Raw genomic sequence first — 18,163 nt, 5'->3', positions numbered from 1 at the left:
GTTGTGCCCTGGGCATCTGTCCTGCCTGACCTGTCCCCTCCAAGCCAGCCCGGGCCTCTGAAAGCAGGTGCACTGCAGCAGAGCCAGGCGCCCTCGTGGTCCTTGCCGGGCTCCTCCTTACGCTACACGTGACAGTCGTCATTCATGGGACAGATTTGCGGCTTCTGAGCAAATGTTCCTGCCACCACTCACTCGGTGAGGCTTTGGCAAAACCACCTAACTGCTCTGTGCCTCAGTTTCCTCAATCGATAGGGTGATTCAGTGACTCCCCTCTCGGGTACAGTTGTGTGAGTCAGGTGAGACCGCCCACGTAGAGGGCTGGCCTAATGGTGGCTCCTGGGATCCTATCGGGATTCCTTCTGCCTGTGACCTTCACCCTGGAGCCAGGTGTAAATGCCATGTCCTCATGATGCCCAGCGGCTCCTCCCCTGGCCCCTGTCCACCTCCTCCACAGCCTTCCCACCCTGCCAGTCTGCAAGCCCTCCCACCTTGTAACACGGCCAAGCTTCAACCTCAGGCTGCTCTTGTCCCCCGCTACAGTGTCACCTCCAGGGCAGGCACCCGGGGGCCTCCCGTCCTCCCCACTGAGCATCCGGCTCCAGAGCTGCTCTGCTCAGCCAGGAGGGAGGGCTGAAACAGGAGAGGCCACAGCTGACTGGGAGGCAGGCCTGGCCTTGGGGGCTTGCTCTAATCTTAGAAGGCAGGCCTCCTGTGGCTTGAAGGACGAACGTCCCAGACCCTGGACACACACACTGTCACCTGACTCCCGCTCAGGCAGCAGGAATGGCCCCAGCCAAGGGTGTTTGTGCAGGGGCTTCAGGTGTGCAGCACGCCCAGGACCCAGGCAGCCTGGCTCACCAGGCGTGTTACTGAGCTAACCAGCGTGAGGGCAGCACGGGGAGGGAGTTTCTGGACGTCCTCTGCACAGAAAGGAATTACACATTCCCTGCAGGTGCCAGCGAGGGGTCCGTCCAGATCACAAGTGCCCCTGTACTGGGCACTCCCCACTCTTCCTGTCTGCCCTCGACAAGCAGTCCAAAAGCTACCGGCCCACCAGACTGAAGTCGCCCTGCTTCTGCCTCTGGCAAGAGGAAGAAGAGAGAAATGTGGCCCAGATTCCTGGAGGCTGCCGGCCTCTCCTCCCCCGGCCCCTGTCCACCTCCTCTGCAGCCTGCAGGCTCGGCCACTTGTAACACAGCCAAGCTTCAACCATGGCCCTGACTCTGAAGTTCCCCAGCAGGTGCTCTGCCCGCCACCCCTCTGAGCTCTCATCCTGTGGCTTGCCATCTCTCCTCCCAGCCCTGCTCCTGCCTGGGCTCCTCTTCTATGCAAGTGACACTCCATCCTGCAGAAACAAGAGCTGGAAATTCAGGTGGCGGCTCGACTCTTCCCTGTACCTACTGGTCAGTCACCCAATCTGGCCAGTCTTTCCTCCTGACTTGCCCTGAGACCTTGCTAGTCGGCTTTCCAGCACTGTACTGGACACTTGAGATAATCAACTTACAAGGAGGAGCGTGTGTCTGGCTCACGGTTTAGGGTTTACCGTTCATGATTGGTGCCATCGCTCTTGGGCCTGTGGTGGAAGTCCATGGCAAAACGGCTCGCCCTGTGGCCCAGGACAAGAGAGAGGACAACACCAGGTCCCACGGTCCTTCCTAGAGCCCACCTCCCTGTGACCCACATAGTCCCCCATGTCCTGCCCTCTTAAAGCCTCTATAGCCTCCCAGGAGTGCCAGGCTGGGGACCAAGTCATTAACACATAGGCCTAAGGGACAGTCCACCTGTGGTGAGTTCTACTAAGGCCTCCATTTCCGTGACTCTTGGAGTCCTATTAATGACCTCTAGCTCCTCCGACCCCGTGCCAGTCAGTCTACCATCTGCTCTGATTCCTCAGACTCCTGAGGTCAACGGAATGTCGGCACCAACCTCGGCCCCAACCTCCACCTGAGGCCACCCTTAAGACCTCGACTCATTTCCAGATGGGCCGTGTGCCCGGGGTCACAGCTGGGCCAGTCTTCTGCCTCTGCTGACTCCTTGGTCTCCATTCCCCTGCAGCCTGTTAGACCATGGGGGGAGCCAGCCACACCTGGCCTGCTCTCTGGTCCCCAGACTGGACCAGGCCTGGCTGGTGGCTATTCCCTCCCCCTCGGAAGGCGGCCATAGACTCTTGAGTCTTGCTCTACGCACAGTGAAAGGGTCTGTGAACGGCGGGAGGTGTCCACACAGCAACGGGAGTTATGCATGAAGAGCAGCGACTCCAGGCCCTTGCGTCCCGGCCAGAGGCTTCCCTCCTGCCCTCACCCCAGAGGTGACCCACTCTGTTCACTTGCTCCCTCCCTCTCACCGGCCCTTCCACCCCCTCTTTCTAATGCAGCTCCCTGCTCGCCTAGACCCGGGCCAGCAGACTCGCCTCAGAGGGTCTGCGCTCAGAAGGCGGTGTGCTTGTCGGCTGGCTCACTTTTTATCTTCGGTTTCATCTTTATCTTCTGTGACAAGGGCTGTGGCCTCCAAATGGGCCTCCCTGCCTCATGCCTGCCTCCCCTGCCCCCAGCCCGCCCAGTCCCCACACTGCAGCCAGACAGTGCTGCAAAATAACCCGATGGCTCTGCTCTTTTGCTTCAAACCCTCCAGGGACTGTGGAGGCCCTCGGACCCGTCCCCTCCAGAGCCCTTGGCACTCCGCGCTCCGGCCTGTTTTCCTCCGCAGCCTGTCTTGCCCTCTGGCCTGGGAGCCCTGCTCCAGGCAGAGCTTCCTCCCCCTCCCAGTGATTCCCGGCCGTGAAGCCTTCCCGTGTGCCCCCGCTGGAGTGCCGGATCCGCACAGCTTCCCGTCCAGCTTGGCCCGGTTGCCCTTCCTCCCAGAAGCTGCTTGGTGCCCTGGCCAGGTCGGGAGCTCCCGTTGTGCATTTCACCCTGTGGCTCCAGATCACAGCAGCCTCCACTCTGTCTGTTCCTCCTCCCCTCCTCCCTGGCAGAGGGCAGTGGTTCCCAGCGCCATCTCTGCCGTCTCTGGGATCAGCCCTGCTGCCCGAATTCCTGGCTCTCAGTACTGCCTGCAGGCAACGCACTTGCAGGCTCCTTTGTCGCCATCTGTGTTCACATCCTGCTGGAGTGTGGGTGCCAGGGAAGAGCAGGGACTGTCTCTTCTTTCCTGCTGCACCGTTCCCGAGCTCAGAGCACCCGGGGCTTCCGAAGGCTCACAGAGGTATCAGTGCCCGTGGCTGCTGTAACAGGCTTTCACCCCTAGGGCTCACCCGATGCAGACTTAGCACCTGATGGCTCAGGAGGTCAGAGGCTCAAAGCAATTCTCAGGGAGCATGTTGCCTCTAGGGAGGAGCCCTCTGGCCTTGAACTTCTAGAAGCACCTATGTTTGGCAGGCTTCTGGCCTCTTCCTCAGGGTTCCAAGCCGACGGCAGTGGCCGAGTCTTTCTGACTTCCCTCACTCTGACCCTGACTCTTCTGCCACCTCTTGCACTCTAATGACCCTGTGATTATAAGGGGCCCACCAGACAACCTGGATGAACTGCCTGTTGGTTTTTTTTTTTCATTTTGTTTTGGTTTTGGTTTTGGTACCAGGGAGTGAATCCAAGGGTGCTTAACCATTGACCCACATCCCCAGTCCTTTTGTGTTTTATTTAGAGGCAGGTTCTCACTGAGTTACTTAGGACCTTGCCAAGTTGCTAAGGCTGGCTTTGAACATGCGATCATCCTGCCTCAGTCCCCGCCCCCAGCCTCTGGGAATACCGGCCAGTGCGTCTGCGCCCAGCGTGACCTGCCTGTTTTAAGGCCCGCTGCTAGAAATAATTCCATCCGCAACCTCAGTCGCCCTCAGCCACATAGCTTAACTAGTTGGCAGGTGCCAGGGTCACTGGAATGCACTGAAATACCCGTCCTTACGGTATCTGCCTCGAGTGGTCCTTCTGGAGCAGGTCCTGGGCCCCACCCCGTCGCCCCTGCCGGAGGAGAGAAGCCAGCCTGCAGCACGGCCTCAGCCACGGCCGTCACTGGGCACTCCTCACGTTCTGAGTGGGCACTTGAGGCAAGGCTGGCACGGAGGACACGTCCAGAAGTGCTGGCTGTCGACATTGCGACCGAGGTGCTTCTCACCGCTGCCTCTGTGAAGCTCCCTGACCCACCGCGATCCCTGGCCCAGAAGCCCCACAATCCCAGCCGGACACCCAGGAGTCATCCCGAAGCCCTGGGTCCTTTCCTCCCCCTGCACCAGGCGTTCCCGCACTTCCACCCCCAGGTCCTCCTCCCCACCCACCCCACCTGTGACAGCCTGGTCCCCTCCACTGTCACCTCTCAGCTGGACCTTTGCCAGGACATGCCTCCTGGTCTCTGCTTCTGCTCATCCATCCTCCACAGATGACCTCTTGATGGCAGGTCACGTCCCTCCTTGAAACCCCCAAGTGGCACCCCTTTGCTCTCACAGGGTTGGCAGATGCTTGTCTGTTCGGGGTGCACCTGTCTGCTGTGGGCTTCTCCCTGGAAGGGCGACTCTGGAAGGGCAGGATTTCTGTCTTGTCAGTGTCAGCCCCAGAGGCTGGAACAGCCCCAGAGACGGTTGGGATCAGTCTTCCGGGAAGCAGGAGAGCAGGTGCCGTGTGCGTTGACGAGGAGAGAGCCGGAGAGCCAGGCGCCAGGTGTCCCTGCGCCGGTACTTACTAACCTGAAGAGCAAGTTACCAGCCGCTCCGCTGCCTCCCTTCCAGAAGTGGTCAGCCTCAGGGGGACACACTCAGTCCAGCCACACGTGCCCTGGGTCAGCAGGGAGGGAGAGTGGACCCACATGGTCCAGTCCAGGGCCTTTCCTTTCACCTCCAATGGTGGTGCTCAGACCCTGGGATGACTCCGGAAGTTAGAGGAAAGGGAAGAGTTAAAGGAATTGGGAGCACCCAGAGAGACCCCGCGCTGGTCTGAAGTGACGACCTGGGGGCCTCAGAAGGGATGGCTGGCCATCTCAGAAGGGCGTGCACCTTGCAAGATTGACTTGAGGTCCTCAGCAGTCCTGGAGGACGGAAGGAGCACCCACCTTCTCTGTGGTCCTGGAGGACAGAAGGAGCACCCACCTTCTCTGTGGTCCTGGAGGACAGAAGGAGCACCCACCTTCTCTGTGGTCCTGGAGGACAGAAGGAGCACCCACCTTCTCTGCGGTCCTGGAGGACGGAAGGAGCACCCGCCTTGCAGGCTGTGGGTTCTCTGGCCTGCTTCTCATGAGCGAGAGAACCTTCCTTCTATCAGGGGCTCCGCGGCCCCAGCAGAGCCTCTCATTGCTGCCCAGGCCGAGGGCCCAGTGCCTCATTTCCCTAAGCGAAGGCCCAGAGGCTATAGACACCTGGACCCTGGAGGAGGCGGGTGGAGTAGCAGGGCAGAGGCGGGGACGGAGGAAGAGCGTCACTGGCTTCACAAAGGCCCTGCTGTGTGGATGGTCACAGCTTCCAGACCCTGTGTCCTCCACAGGCCAATGCGGGAGAGGTCCATGCCTCTAGTCACAGGGCCCCTCGATTCTTTCAGAAGAACGCGCGAGAGGAATGGAGAGAAAACCCTAGAGGCGATTTTCTTCTGGCCTGGGCACAGTGGGCAGCGCCCACCGGCATGGAGTCTAAGCCGGCCGGTGCAGCCAGGCTGGCGTGGGGAGAGAGCAGGCAAGGGGAGGAGTGTCGGGGACGCGGAGACTGGCCCAGGAGAAGGGACAAGCTGAGGTTGTGGGGGCACGAAGACCCAGAGTGCGGCTGCAGCGTTGGGGGCTGCAGTGGCCCCAGTGCCCAGACCCGAGCTGAGGGGGTGCTTGAGCATGAGGTCTGGAGTGCAGGCCCTGACCTGGCAGGCTGGCCGGAGGCAGGAGGGGCGGAGCCAGCCCTGATGAGCTCCTCCCACACCGGCCCGGGCTAGGTACCTTGTGGGCCAGGGGCTGGGGGTCTCGGGAAAGCCTGGAAGTAGATGGGGACCCTGAAGTCCTTCCCAGAACCAGGATGACAGTCCAGGTGAGAGTCTGGCCTTCCCAAGCCAGCTCAGGGCTGAGACAGCCACTGGCTGGGGACAGAACTGGACGGGCGAGGCTAGTGGTTTGCTGCCAGAATTGCTAGGCAGAGCCTTATGCAGGCGGAGCCGCCAGCCCCTGTCCATCCCCCAGGCCACGCGTCCTCCCCTGCACCTGTGCCGCCCAGTGGCTAATAACAATTTGAATCACATCGCGCTTTACAGTTTTCAAGGCGTGCTCCTTAGCTCTACTCCTAACTGATGTCCATCGCTGTGTTACCAGGTGTGAGGTTCAGCTGTTCCACAGCTTCCACGTGGCTTCTCCTATGTGACTAAGGCCAAGTTACTTGTCCTGTCCAGGCTCTAATGTGCCCAGTGGGCAGCAGGCAGTAATCAGTCTCCCGCAGCATGGCAAATGCCTGGGCTCACCAGACCTCACCCAGCTCTGGCGTCTGGGAGTCTAAAGAAGACCCAGTCCCTGGGCTCCGGGAAAATAAACTCAGAAGTGCTGGTCTTCCCTGCGACCCAGCTCTGCTGCTCTAAATGCATCCAGAAGCCTCACAGTCCTCCTGCCCAGCCCCTTGCCAAGCCTGGTTTCAAGACGGGGAGTTCCGGAGGAGATTGGTGCCGGCACTGCTCTATTTTTAACTGGAATGTGTGCTGCTGCGGCACCCGCGACGGGCGCCTGGGAAGCCGAGGTAGATTGCGCTGTCAGCAGGACCCGCGGAATAAATAGCCGTGGACAGAGGCTGATCCGCTATGTGGGCAGGAAGCTAGACAGATGGACCAGCCGGTGGGCCAAGAGTGGCTGGGTTCGCCACACCCCTCCATGGCTGTCCCCTGTTCCAGGAGGACGAGGTTTTGGTGTCTGATGTGGCAGGTGTGAAGTCCAAAGCGGTGTGAGCCCTGTGAGCCTGGCCCCGTGGGGCGCTGCCCGGGCGGGCCTTGGACGGTTTCCAGCGCTGGAGGAAGTCGGGCATCTTCAGGAGTCGTGAATCTTCTAACCTCTAGTGAAGTCAGCCTTCGGCATTTGGGTTGGAATGCAGGTGAACTGGAATCACGGCAGGCAGCAGGAACGAGGCACCTGCCTTTCCCCTAGCAGAGCCTCTCACGGGCCAGAAGTTCTGTGACCCCGTGGACGTTCCCACCTCTGAAGGAATCTTCTCCAAATCGCCCCATTTACTTAACTCACTGCCACAAGTTGGGGGTGGGGTTGGTGGGAGAAGCCTGAGAGCCTGCAACACTTGTAGCACACACAGTAGGACTGTGGAAATGTGTCGGCCCTGGGCAGCCGGTGTCTCCCGCTGCTGGAGGGGCCCTGTCATTAGGGCCAGAGGCCCATGCGCAGACAGAGAGGGACTTTCTCAAACTGCCGCCAGGTCCTCCCAGCTTCAGGCTCGACGTGGGAAGGGAAGTGGCAGAGGGAGTTTGCAGTCTGTAAGAAATGGCCCTGTGGGGACAAGAAAGGAGACGCCTAATCCTGGGACTGGACATGTAAACGTCATTGAAACCAGGCGTCCGAGGGCCGTGCGTACCGAGGTGGAGGCAAGGGCCTTCCTAGGGTGGCTGACTCGCCCTGCCTCAGGGACACAGCAAAGGGTGTCCTGGGCACCTCCTGGCCGCAGACATGACAGTGGTCAGTGACCGGAAACAGGCAGGCGCCATGACAAGAACCCTAAGGTACTTGCAGGGCTCCGGGCCTTGGCCTGACTTGCCCCCTGACCCACAGAGCGGCCCTGCGAGGGGCACACTGCTCTCCCTGTGGAGGCAGGAGGGGCACGACAGTGCAGGGGGCGGCCGGTTCTCCCCCTGCACGATACCCGCCTCTCAAGGCGTTTTCTTAATTCGGTGGGTGTCTACTGAACGACTCTTTGCCCAGGCACTCAGGTAGGTAGGGCAGTCAAGCCCCATGTGTGTTAAGATGCACACGAGGCATTTGCTCACCTGCTTCCTACAATCCCAGGCCCCTCTCTCTAGATGCACCGGGCCAGCCCCCATTTTTCAAAGTCGCTGAACAACGAAGGGAGACACTATGCAGACAGCCCTTTTCTGGGTCCTTGAGAATGAGAATCCCTGGCCTGTGTTACCTCCCCATCCCTGGGCCCCCCTCCGGGACAGGACCGAGCTTTATTTGCCCCCAGGTCCAGGGAGGCATATCCAGGGCGGAGTGCATTGCAGATATTCAGGGAACGTGTTGACTGCTTGCTTTGTAAGTTCCCGACCACAGGCGCAACCGCAGAGCCTGTACACGTGGTCACGGCATTCCTGCACGTGGCCACCAAACAAGTGCCTCTCGCAGCGCCGGGCGGACACTCTGCAGGGGCGAGTGCACACTTGCTGACCCACTCTTGCTTCTCTTTGGTTTGCCAGGAAAGGCCAGCAGAGACAAATGCCAATGTGGACAGCTCAGCGTCCCCGTCGGTGGCCCAGCTGGCCGGGCTGTTTCGGGAGCAGGCAGCTGCAGCCACGGAGGTGAGCTTCCCGCTTCTTATCTGGAGGGGCTGGAAGGGGGCGTCTGCTCAGGCGAGGAGGGAGAGGAGGAAGGCTTGCTGTTGCCAGATGAGGAAGAGAAGGCAGGGTCCCTCTGGACAGGAGGAGCGGGCCGTCAGGGAGCGGGCCGGTGCAGGGTGGCTTACGCTGGGCTGGACGCGGGCGGCCAAGGGGGCTGCTCTTCCTCTTGCTTCCCACTGATGCAGACTGAGCACCGGCCAGGCTCAGAGTGCCGACGTCCCCACCCCCAGGAATCAGGAGCAGGGCCCGGTCGCCCTTCTGAGCTGAGAAGGAAGAGAGAACTTGGGAGGAAGCCCTTCCCAGAGGAAGCCAGGGATGGGGAGGGGCCCGAGGAGGAAGCGTGGAGCGCACCTGGCTTGGGGCGAGCGGGCTCTGCCTCAGGAGAGCGAGGGCAGCAGGCAGTGTCCAGGCGGCCTGCTGGCCTTCTCACGGCCACTCTTTTGACCTTCGATTTTCTCAACTGAAACATGGAGCCAATGATTTCCAGAAGCCATAGTAATGTCCTAAAGGACAAAGGCGATGACCTCCGAACAGCCGAACAGGCTGGCTGTGGCTGTCCTCTCGAGATGCCCGTTCATCAGGGAGTCAGGGAAGCAGGGTGTTGTGCAGGGAAGGAGACGCTGACTCCACCCTGTGGGGAGAGTCCTGCAGCGCTAGGCAGCCCAAGGACTCCGGCCTCCTCCATCGCCTGCTCCAGGCCGCCTCGACTCTCCTGCCGGCCTCCTCCAGGCCTTCCTCTTCCTCCCTGTGGCCTGATGGGCTGTCTCTCTCTGTCTGTCTGTCCGTCTGTTGCCCTCCCTCTAGACACCAGCCTCTAAGCCAACAAGAAGGAAACCACCCTGCTCCCTCCCCTTGTTCCCCCCCAAGGCAGAGCTGGGCCAGAACGGTGAGCAGGTAAGTGCGGCTGGGCCTGGAGCAGGTCCCCAGGGGTGTCTTCCTCCTTTCAGGCCTCAGCAGTCTGTGCAGGGAAAGTCTCCATTCCATATCCGAGGAGGACTCTCTTTATTTTTTTTTTCCTGTTGTGTTTATTAGTAGTAGTGATGGTGTGGGGACTGAACCCAGGGCCTTGCACGTCCTGAGCTACAGCCCCACCCGGCATCCCTCTTCTTTCTGCTTCTCGGATCCTTTGCTCTGGAATCTAAGTGCCTGCTGAGCCCGATATGCTCTGTCAGGCAGGAACTCCACTTTTCACACTTAAGAACCTCAGCCACGGTGGCCACGTATCACCACCACACCAGGGTCAAGCTTCAGGAGAGCTGTGTCCTGGTCCCAGGACGGGCGGGCCTCAGGATAAGGTGTGGAGAAGGGGCTGTGCTGGCCTCAGGCAGAACTGCTGCGTGAGAGAAGCTCGCGGGTCCCCCACAGAGCAGGCCAGCCATTATTCTGGGCCACCGAAGAAAACCAGAGCACCAGGAGCACAACGCCACCAGCACAATGAAGGCTCGGGCGGACAGACCACGCGTGGGTCCCCAGCCCTGGTGCAGCGGGAGCTGTGAGGGGAGCCCTCGCGCCCTGTCCCACAGCACAAGGACCTTCACTGCTTCATGGCCCTGCCAGGAATGAATCCGCACCTGCCGCCGTCCAGCCTGAGAGGCCCCCAAACAGCCAGTGAGCGGAGGCAGTTCTGCTCCCGGCCCTCTTGGGCCACCTCTGCTGTCCTGCCCTCCTTCCTTGGGACCAGCACTTGGCGCACACCCTGAACACCTGTGTGAGCTGGGCAGGCCCCGAGGGCCTCGATTCAGTGCAACTGGCCTGGACGCTTTCCAGCCCTCTTGCCAGCCCAAGGCTGAGGAGCAGAAGTCCATCCCAAAAGCAGAAACTGGCTGCAGCAGCTCAGGAGCCGGAGGGCTGGGCCCAGCTGCTCTGAGGGGCCCGCCCTCCTCCAGTGCACGGGGTCTCGCTCAGGGATGGGGACCCTGAGGCGTGGTTTCTAAAACACAGGGTTTCTGCCGGGCTTCCAAGTGCTAGCGTTGGGTTCTTGGTTCCGTGGGGTTACTGGCCTAAGCTGTGACGAGATCCCTACGGCAGCTTCTCCTACAGAGCGCCAGCTTCCCCCGTGACCTTCCCCCTCGGGACTTGGTGTCTCTGCTGCTGTGCAGCAGGCTGGCCTACCAGTGTCAGTGGGTCCTCTGATGACCTGGGCTTGCCCCAGAGGTCACCACACCACACTGACTGTTTCTTTATTCACAAAGTGAGGACAAAAATGCTAACCAGAGAAATCCCATAGGCTGGGGAAGCGTTCGCCAGCGGGAACAAGAGCAGCACAGGTCGGGTTCACGTGTTGGATTTATCAGCTCCGTTTCGGTGACTCTGTAGAAGCAGGCCTAGAGGATCTGCCCCATGGGGCAACCATCTGGAAGTCAAAGGCATACCGCCAGGTGCTAGGGAATGTGAGGGCAGATTTGAGACTGGAAGTCCTGTTTGGAGTGACGGGCTTCTTGCACATAGGAAGGATACTGTTGCCAGGAATCAGCAACTTTTGTCACCTTGAAATTCATACTGAAATAAAATGGGTAGCTAGTTCTGCCCAACTAGATTGGGTGGAGGCTGCTGGCCACGCTTCTCCCGTGCTCTGGTAGATGCCAGAAAACTTGGGGTCTGCCGGAGGGGGACCCCATTAGGTGCCCTCCTTCCTGGGAAGTGCTGGGAAGGGCCACTGCATCCCTCCTTTTTTTTGAACTCGGGGTGCTTTACTACTGAGCGCCTTCTTATCTTCATTTCTGAGACAGGGTCTGGCCAAGTAGTCCATGCTGGCCTCAAGCTTGAGGTCCTCCTGCCTCAGCCTCCCAAGTCACTGGGATCACAGACACATGCCCTGATCCCTCTTCACCCCTGACCCCTCCCCATGCCTGTTGGGGCCCGAGGCCATGGGGTCAGCCCCTGGACAGGGTCTGCTGGCCACAGGGCCCCTCAGACAGGCAAGGTAACCAGGAGGCTCCCCTTGCTGCAAGAACCAGGAAGTTTAATGCAATCCCAGATCCAGCCTCATCTGCTCATAAAAAGGCTGAAAATCGCTCCCTTATGAAAAATTATGTCCACAACTTCTGGGCAGTATGGACATGATTGGCATGTAAGCACACACAATACACATGCGCCCATGTGAGGTGGTGTCCCCAACCTGTGTCCGCGGGCCTCTTGTCTGGAGCACCTTGTTAAACTGTGAGGGAAATGCTGCCTCCTGCTGTCGGTCGCAGGAACTGCAACAGCGACAGAATTTGGCTTTGGTTGGAATCACCAGTGCTTTTTGGCACATGGACGGGCCCCCAGTACTGTCCTGTGGCTAACAGCTAGCACTCATTGAGTTTCTTCTGCCTTCAGAATGCAATGTTCAGTCAGGGAAGCACGTATAGCATTACCTAGAGTGAGCTCTGAAGCAAAATTGCCGCAGTTCCTGAAACGGCACCTTCAGACACACATTGCACCACAAAGCACAGCCGCTAGGGACCTGCCTACTGGGACTGGGAGCTCCGTACCCACCATCCAAGGCTGCTCTGGAGCCCACCTGATGTGGAGGCAGAGGAGCAGGGAGAGTCCTCGGCCTCCTGCATTCCAACCGGCCTGTGCAGAGGAGCTGCGGCCAGTGGATTCACCTGGCTCGCGCAGTGCGAGGAGCAGAAGGGAGCGTGTCCCCAGCCCCAGTCGGGGATCGTCCCTCTTCAGCACGCTCCCCCTTGGCGATGGGCCTTAAAGGTGACAGGGGATCTGTTGAGTCAGTCTCCCTCCTGCCATCTCACTCCATGGCCGCTCAGACGCCCCTGAAGCCAGGCTTCATCCTCCTATGGATCAGGTAAACTAGTACCTGGGTGAGGGGCAGGCAGGACACCTTGGCCTGAGCTCTGGGAAAACCCCTTCCATAGCTTGGAGAGTCATCTTCTTCACCAGAGTGTCACACTACGGCCACCCCATCACCTGGCTGCAAGGAGTCGATCTTTCCAGAAATGTAGAATCCAAAGGCAGACAAGGTCCCTGACCTGTGACGGACAGCCCGGGGCCTGTGGTTAGAGTGCAGGTCAGCCTGGACGGCTGCCTCTGGGGCAGCAGCTGAGCCATCCTCACACCACCCACGAGGGGCTGGGGACACAGCAGACAGGCCACCGTGTCCTCTTGATTAAAATGTGCTTTGGGAAATGATGCCGTCTAAACAGTGGCCCCGCAGGAGCGGAGGAATCTCAGCAGTGGCTCTCTACTGAAATCCCATCCCTGGCCTGCAGTTCCTCAGCCCCCCAGCAGTGGATTCCCCTTGCTGGAGGTCACAGGTGCAGACTGGGTGCCCACAGATGCAATGCGGTCATTCTCCTGGCAGGGGAACCCCTGTGTTGGGACTCTGTGTTGTGCCTCTGCCCTGTCCTAGGTTCAGGTGCTCTTGCTGGTGCTGAGATGGGGGAGCTGGACTGGCCTGGCCTGTGAGCCGGGTGGGCGGTGGAAACTGAGCGGTGGGGTTGGGAAGGCAGCGTCTCCTCCTGGCTGCCTCCCCGGCTCTGGCCTCCACAGAACCCGCCCCCTTTCGCCTCTCTCACTTGCTTGTTTTGGTTCATTTGCTCCATAGAAATCGCCGCCCAGTGTCAGCCACCCTCCCAAGATCAAGGTGAAGAGCTCGCCCCTGATCGAGAAGCTCCAGGTAGGTGCAGGGTGCACGGCCTGCTGCTGGCTTTCTTCCAGCTCCTCCTGTCATCCAAAAGCTGCATGTCTTTGTCCTTATTGTCACCTGGATAGTTGGCCCCTGGAACCAGTTAATGACCAAATTGCCCTAAAGAAGGAGACTCACAGCCTTCACCCAGGGCAAAGGTCTGTCAAGGACCATGCCAGGCGTGGAGTGGCCAGGCAAGGGGGTGCCTTGAGAGTTTTGTGGGAAAGTATGTTTTAGCCTCAAGAAACACTCCGGGAGGACGGAGCCGTCCGCACGCCGCTTCAGCCCTCCTCAGGCTGCAACAGAGCTGCTCTGCACTGCGGCGGCCTGGCCAGAATCCAGAACCCTTGCAAACTGCACCCACGGCTGGGCTGGCCCGTGAGGTATCCAGGAAGCAGACGACTCTGCCCTGAGCTCAGAACCGCATTGGGGAGACAAGATTTTCACCCCTGATGCAGTAAAAGACACGGGAGAGAAACCAGAATCTCCGTGTGTTGTGGTCAGCTCCTGATGGCCCAGTCGGGGCTTCCAACCTTCCTTGGGGACCTGAACACCCTTGTTGCCGGGGACTGTCCTAAACTCTAGGAGGCTCGGGGCTCCCAGGTACCCTCCAGGGATCTCAGAAGGCCTCAGAACTCCAGCGTCCCTCCTGGCAGTCAGCTGAGGGGGTCACCAGGATCCCTGCCTCTGCCCTCTGCACCCCCACAGCGCTGGTCCGAGGGCCAGAGGTCAGCCCCCGAGTTCTGTACCCCACGGTACTGCTCGTTCCCCTTTCCAGTCACTAACACGGCAAGTTCATAATGAGGGCTGCACGGTTCATTGTTGAGCCCTGTTGAGAATATGTCAGCGAGAGTGTGGAGACTCAGCCAAAGCCCAGGGCCTCTGTCGGGAGCAGGCGCCTCGTCAGTGAGGGTTTCCTCTCAGGTCCTCCTGGATCAGTTAGAAACTCTGATTTTTCTGCACTAGAATGTCCTCTGTTCAAAGTTCAACTTTCTTCGTTGTTGTTGGTTAGTAAGAGCCACTTAACCTGCAAGCAGCCACAGGGGGGACTTTCCTGTGGGAGAGCGGAGGAGGGGAGCCCTCCTTAACAGCCAGGCCAAGCCGCTGTGCCCCGAAGTCCTGAGCTGGCACCCGCACTGATTCCATCGGCATCCATGGGCCAAGTCCCCAGCTGGGTACTGATTATGTGCTGCTTTTTTTTTTTTTCTTTTGGGACCGGGGATTGAACTCAGGGGTACTCCACCACGGAGCCACATCCCCAACCCCATTTTGTATTTTATTTAGAGTTGGGGTCTCACTGAGTTGCTTAGTGCCTCGCTGATTTTGAGGCTGGCTTTGAACTCACAATCCTCCTTCCTCAGCCTCCTGAGCCACTGGGATTACAGGTGTGCGCCACCATGCGGAGCTGTGCCGCTTTTTGACACGGCTTGGGCTCTTGGTGTTGCTTCTTCACTTCAATACTTTATCAATTTAACTATTCCCACGATTCATTCTTGCCTTTGACATTCTTTCTTACAATCACAACAACAACACTGCTCTCCGAAAGGTGTTTAGCGCTTTGTATTTTGCAAGTCCTAAGTGCACAGAGGGTTCTGCAGGGCAGTCAGCAGGGCGTGCCTGTGAGGTACGAGCCAGGAGCTAGAGGACCCAGCAAACAGGGTCCCTATAAAGACTGGAGCTGAGCCTAAAAGGCGTGGAGAGATGATGAACCTGAGTCTCAGAAAGGCTACTGGGCTTGCGGAAGGTCACACAGCTGCTGTGAAGTGGAGTCCAGTATTTGCAGTCAGGTGAGTCGTCATGGAGAACGCATGGACTTCCGGCTGCTCTGGCCTGTCCCTGCTCTGCGAGGTCTCACTGCTGCCTGGAGGACACACAGCACGGTGACCTGGAGAAGAGAGGATACTCCTCCGCTGGAGCCTCCTGCTCTGCTCCTCCTCGGGAGTGGGTGGACTGGGGTCCACCACCCTCCCTTACTGACTCAGACCCCCTTGGGCTTCAGATACCTGTGGATCACTCTCCCGTAGTGGTCCTCGGCAGGGTTTGGTCCAGACACACCTGCATCATGATGCCGGAGTGAGGCACGCGCCAGTGTGTTCTGCTGCGGTGGCCCCCACGCTGGCCGTCCACTGGCTCGGCTCTGGGAGCAGGTTCTTTGCTCTTGTCCCCAGTGTGCCCAGTGAGAACAGATCTGACGTGCCCAGCTGCGGCAGAGGTGGCTCTGCGTGTGCTCAGGGGGTCTTCCCTGCGTAGTCGCTGCTGCTAGTGGCCTGGCTGAGTGGGGACCAACCTGCTGTGAGGTCCTGGGACCTGCGGGCACTGCTGGCAGCTGCTATTTTGGCTACCAGTGGGTGTGGTCCGGCCCCTTGGCTGGGGCTGCGATGGCACTGCCTGAGCGTTCTGGAAGAGAGTGTGGCAAGCCCGGGCGCAGGAGAGGGCGGGCCATGCGCCAGGAGCGTTGGCCGGGAAGTGTCAGGAGAAGCGGGAGTCCCACCAGTTCTAAGCCCAGGTGGACGCTCTACTCTCCCCCACCCCCACTTGAAACCCCTCACCTTTTCTCAACAGGCCAATTTAGCCTTCGACCCAGCGGCTCTGCTGCCCGGGGCCTCACCCAAGAGTCCGGGACTCAAGGCCATGGTGTCGCCGTTTCACAGCCCCCCCTCCACCCCCAGCAGCCCAGGTGTGCGGCCCCGGCCTGGCGAGGCGGAGCAGGTGCCTGTCAGCTTCGACCAGCCGCCAGAAGGGAGTCACCTGCCCTGTTACAACAAGGTAAACTCCGGTTCCCAGGTGCTCCACCTGCCCAGTGACCCTGCATGTCCCCTCCCTGCTGTTGTCCTGGAGAGGAGGACCAACCCCTCCTTTGCTAGTGATTCCTGAACTAAGACCACCCTTCCTCCAGCCACCCCTGTCCTGTCCTCTCCTGGTCCTTGTCCCTGTGGCCTAACTGGCAGTCTGGGGATGGAGTGTGCTCTGCTGTCTGGAGAGAGCAGTGGGAATCCAGAGTGGACCCAGCTGCACAGAAAGGTAATGCCAGAAGCTGGAAACAGCAGTGAAGAGCCCACTGTGACTCACACAGAGGGTGTCAGGGTCCCTAGGACTCCAGGACACCCATTCTGACTGGTGAGGGGGCAGGCCTGAGCCCTGCTTGGGAGCAGAGTGGACGTCCCCCATCACAGGGTGCAGCCAGGCACCCAGTGGAGGGCTCTGTCCTCCGGCAGGACACCCGGCAGGGAGCAGCAGGGAGGCAGGGCTGCTTCGGGGTCACCACACCCAGGGGCTTCTGACAGCAGCAAGGGAGCGGGCCCAGGGAAGTCCCCCCGAAACAAGAACTGATTCCAAGCCTCTGAGAAAGAATGGGATTGACAAATACCAAAATGTGAATCATGGGAAACAAGATTTACAAAAAATTTAGTGTTAAAGGAGACATCACTTCAGCCAAGTAGGGATCCGATCCGAACTTTTCAGGCCAAGCCTGGGGGCCAGATGAAGCCTGATCCTGAGCCCCACATGCTTTTGACACAGGATCATTTCCGGCAGCTCAGTGGAGCTGCTGAGGAAGGGCTCCTGGCGGCAGGGGCCTGACGCCCAGGAAGCGGAGGACGGCTGCTCAGCTCTGCCAGAATGAGCCAGCTTTGAGGGACGGGGCAGACCCGGCAGGGCAAGAGGAAGCTCCTCGCAGCTGTCCAGCTCAGCAGGGCCAGGCCATCTCCAGACCTCAGCCCTCTTCTCTGGTGGCTCTCCTTTGTCTATCATTTTCAAAATGTTGAAGCGTGACTCTTACAAAATAGAGCTAGATGGTATTCGATCCGTCGATGTAGGAAGAAATCAGGAAATGATGAGGTTCACTCAGAGAGCATTTGAAGAACTTTTAAAAAACCTTCCAGTAAAACTGCTAAGTTACACACCAAACTGGTCAGCACCTCACAGTGGTGTTCAGTCACCTTGCTTCGCTTGACAGACAGCACCTGCAGCCTTGGGCCACAAAGGCCCCACAGCTTCCCCTAGGAAGCTGAGCGGGCCAGGTGAGTTCACGGAAGGATGAGCATCCTCCTCTGGGCCTTTGTCACAGGTTTTGGATGACTTTTCTTTATCCCTTTCTCCAGGTGCGGACAAGGGGCTCCATAAAAAGGCGCCCTCCCTCCAGGCGGTTCCGAAGGTCTCAGTCGGACTGCGGAGAGCTGGGAGATCTCAGGGCCCTGGAGGCATCTCAGGAGAATGGCACCAGGGAAGAGAACGGAGATGAAGTGTTCACAGCCTCGAGCAAGACCCCAGGGGCGCCCCCAGCCAGCGAGGGGGCAGAGGGCGAGGGATCCACGAGAGCCCCTGGACCGGCAGGGAAGCCTCCTCCAGGGACGTCCAGCAGGACAGAGAAGCAGGAGGAGAAGGCCAGCACCCCAGGGGAGGCCAAGCAAGGCGAGAAGGCCGGGCAGAATTCCAAAACCGCCAGCCAGGGCCCAGCACAGGAGGCCCCAGAACCTCCAGGAACAGCGAGCCCAGAGAGAGAGGCTGGAGGAGGGGGCCCAGTGCAGGAGGAAACAGCTGGCGAGGAGGAGAAGGCGACGTCCACAGAGGAGGAGGTGGAAAGGGCCGAAAACCAAGAGGACAGGCCTGGACACAAGAGCCAAGATGCCGAGGAGCCAGAGCAGGGTGCTGTCGGGGACCAGGCCCCACAACCTCCTCCTGAAGACCTGAAGGGTAGCGATGTCCCTGCGCAGGAGAAAGGCCCGGGAGAGCAAGAGAAGGGGGCAGCTCTGGAGCCAGGCTCCGGCCCTGGTACTCTCCAGGAGACCAGCAGCAAGATGCCCACGGTAGGTGGCCAGGCTTGTTGTTCACCTAGGGCCAGAGAGTGCCCGTCACATGCCCTGTGCTGTCAGTCCCGGGATAAATCAGCTCAGTATGCAGAAAAAAGGCGCCTGGCCCCCGCCTCGTGCCGGCTGAATTGAGACGGGCAGCGACGGTGGACAGACAGGTATGGGAAGTGAGTCTCCTTCCACTGGAGGGAGCCGCCCTGGCACCATCGGAAGCAGGCCCACCAGAGCCCAGCAAG

The 18,163-nt window shown here is 59.7% G+C and overlaps 1 protein-coding gene across 4 annotated transcripts in view; it reads left to right on the top strand.

Moving 5' to 3' along the window:
• Positions 1 to 18,163, top strand: part of Rcsd1 (RCSD domain containing 1) — a 51,512-nt gene that overhangs the window by 27,709 nt on the left and 5,640 nt on the right. For 2 of the 4 annotated variants that reach the window (XM_047521064.1, XM_047521066.1), the window contains exons 2-6: positions 8,352 to 8,453; positions 9,297 to 9,386; positions 13,039 to 13,110; positions 15,682 to 15,885; positions 17,220 to 17,924. In XM_047521064.1, the coding sequence (XP_047377020.1) occupies positions 8,352 to 8,453; positions 9,297 to 9,386; positions 13,039 to 13,110; positions 15,682 to 15,885; positions 17,220 to 17,924 (1,173 nt within the window). The remainder of the gene's footprint in view (positions 1 to 8,351; positions 8,454 to 9,296; positions 9,387 to 13,038; positions 13,111 to 15,681; positions 15,886 to 17,219; positions 17,925 to 18,163) is intronic. The other 2 variants (XM_047521065.1, XM_047521067.1) reach the window with 1 other exon arrangement.

This window comes from Sciurus carolinensis, chromosome 12, assembly GCF_902686445.1.
Source record: "Sciurus carolinensis chromosome 12, mSciCar1.2, whole genome shotgun sequence".
Taxonomy (NCBI): domain Eukaryota; kingdom Metazoa; phylum Chordata; class Mammalia; order Rodentia; family Sciuridae; genus Sciurus; species Sciurus carolinensis.
This window is presented reverse-complemented; position numbering and strand designations above follow the sequence as displayed.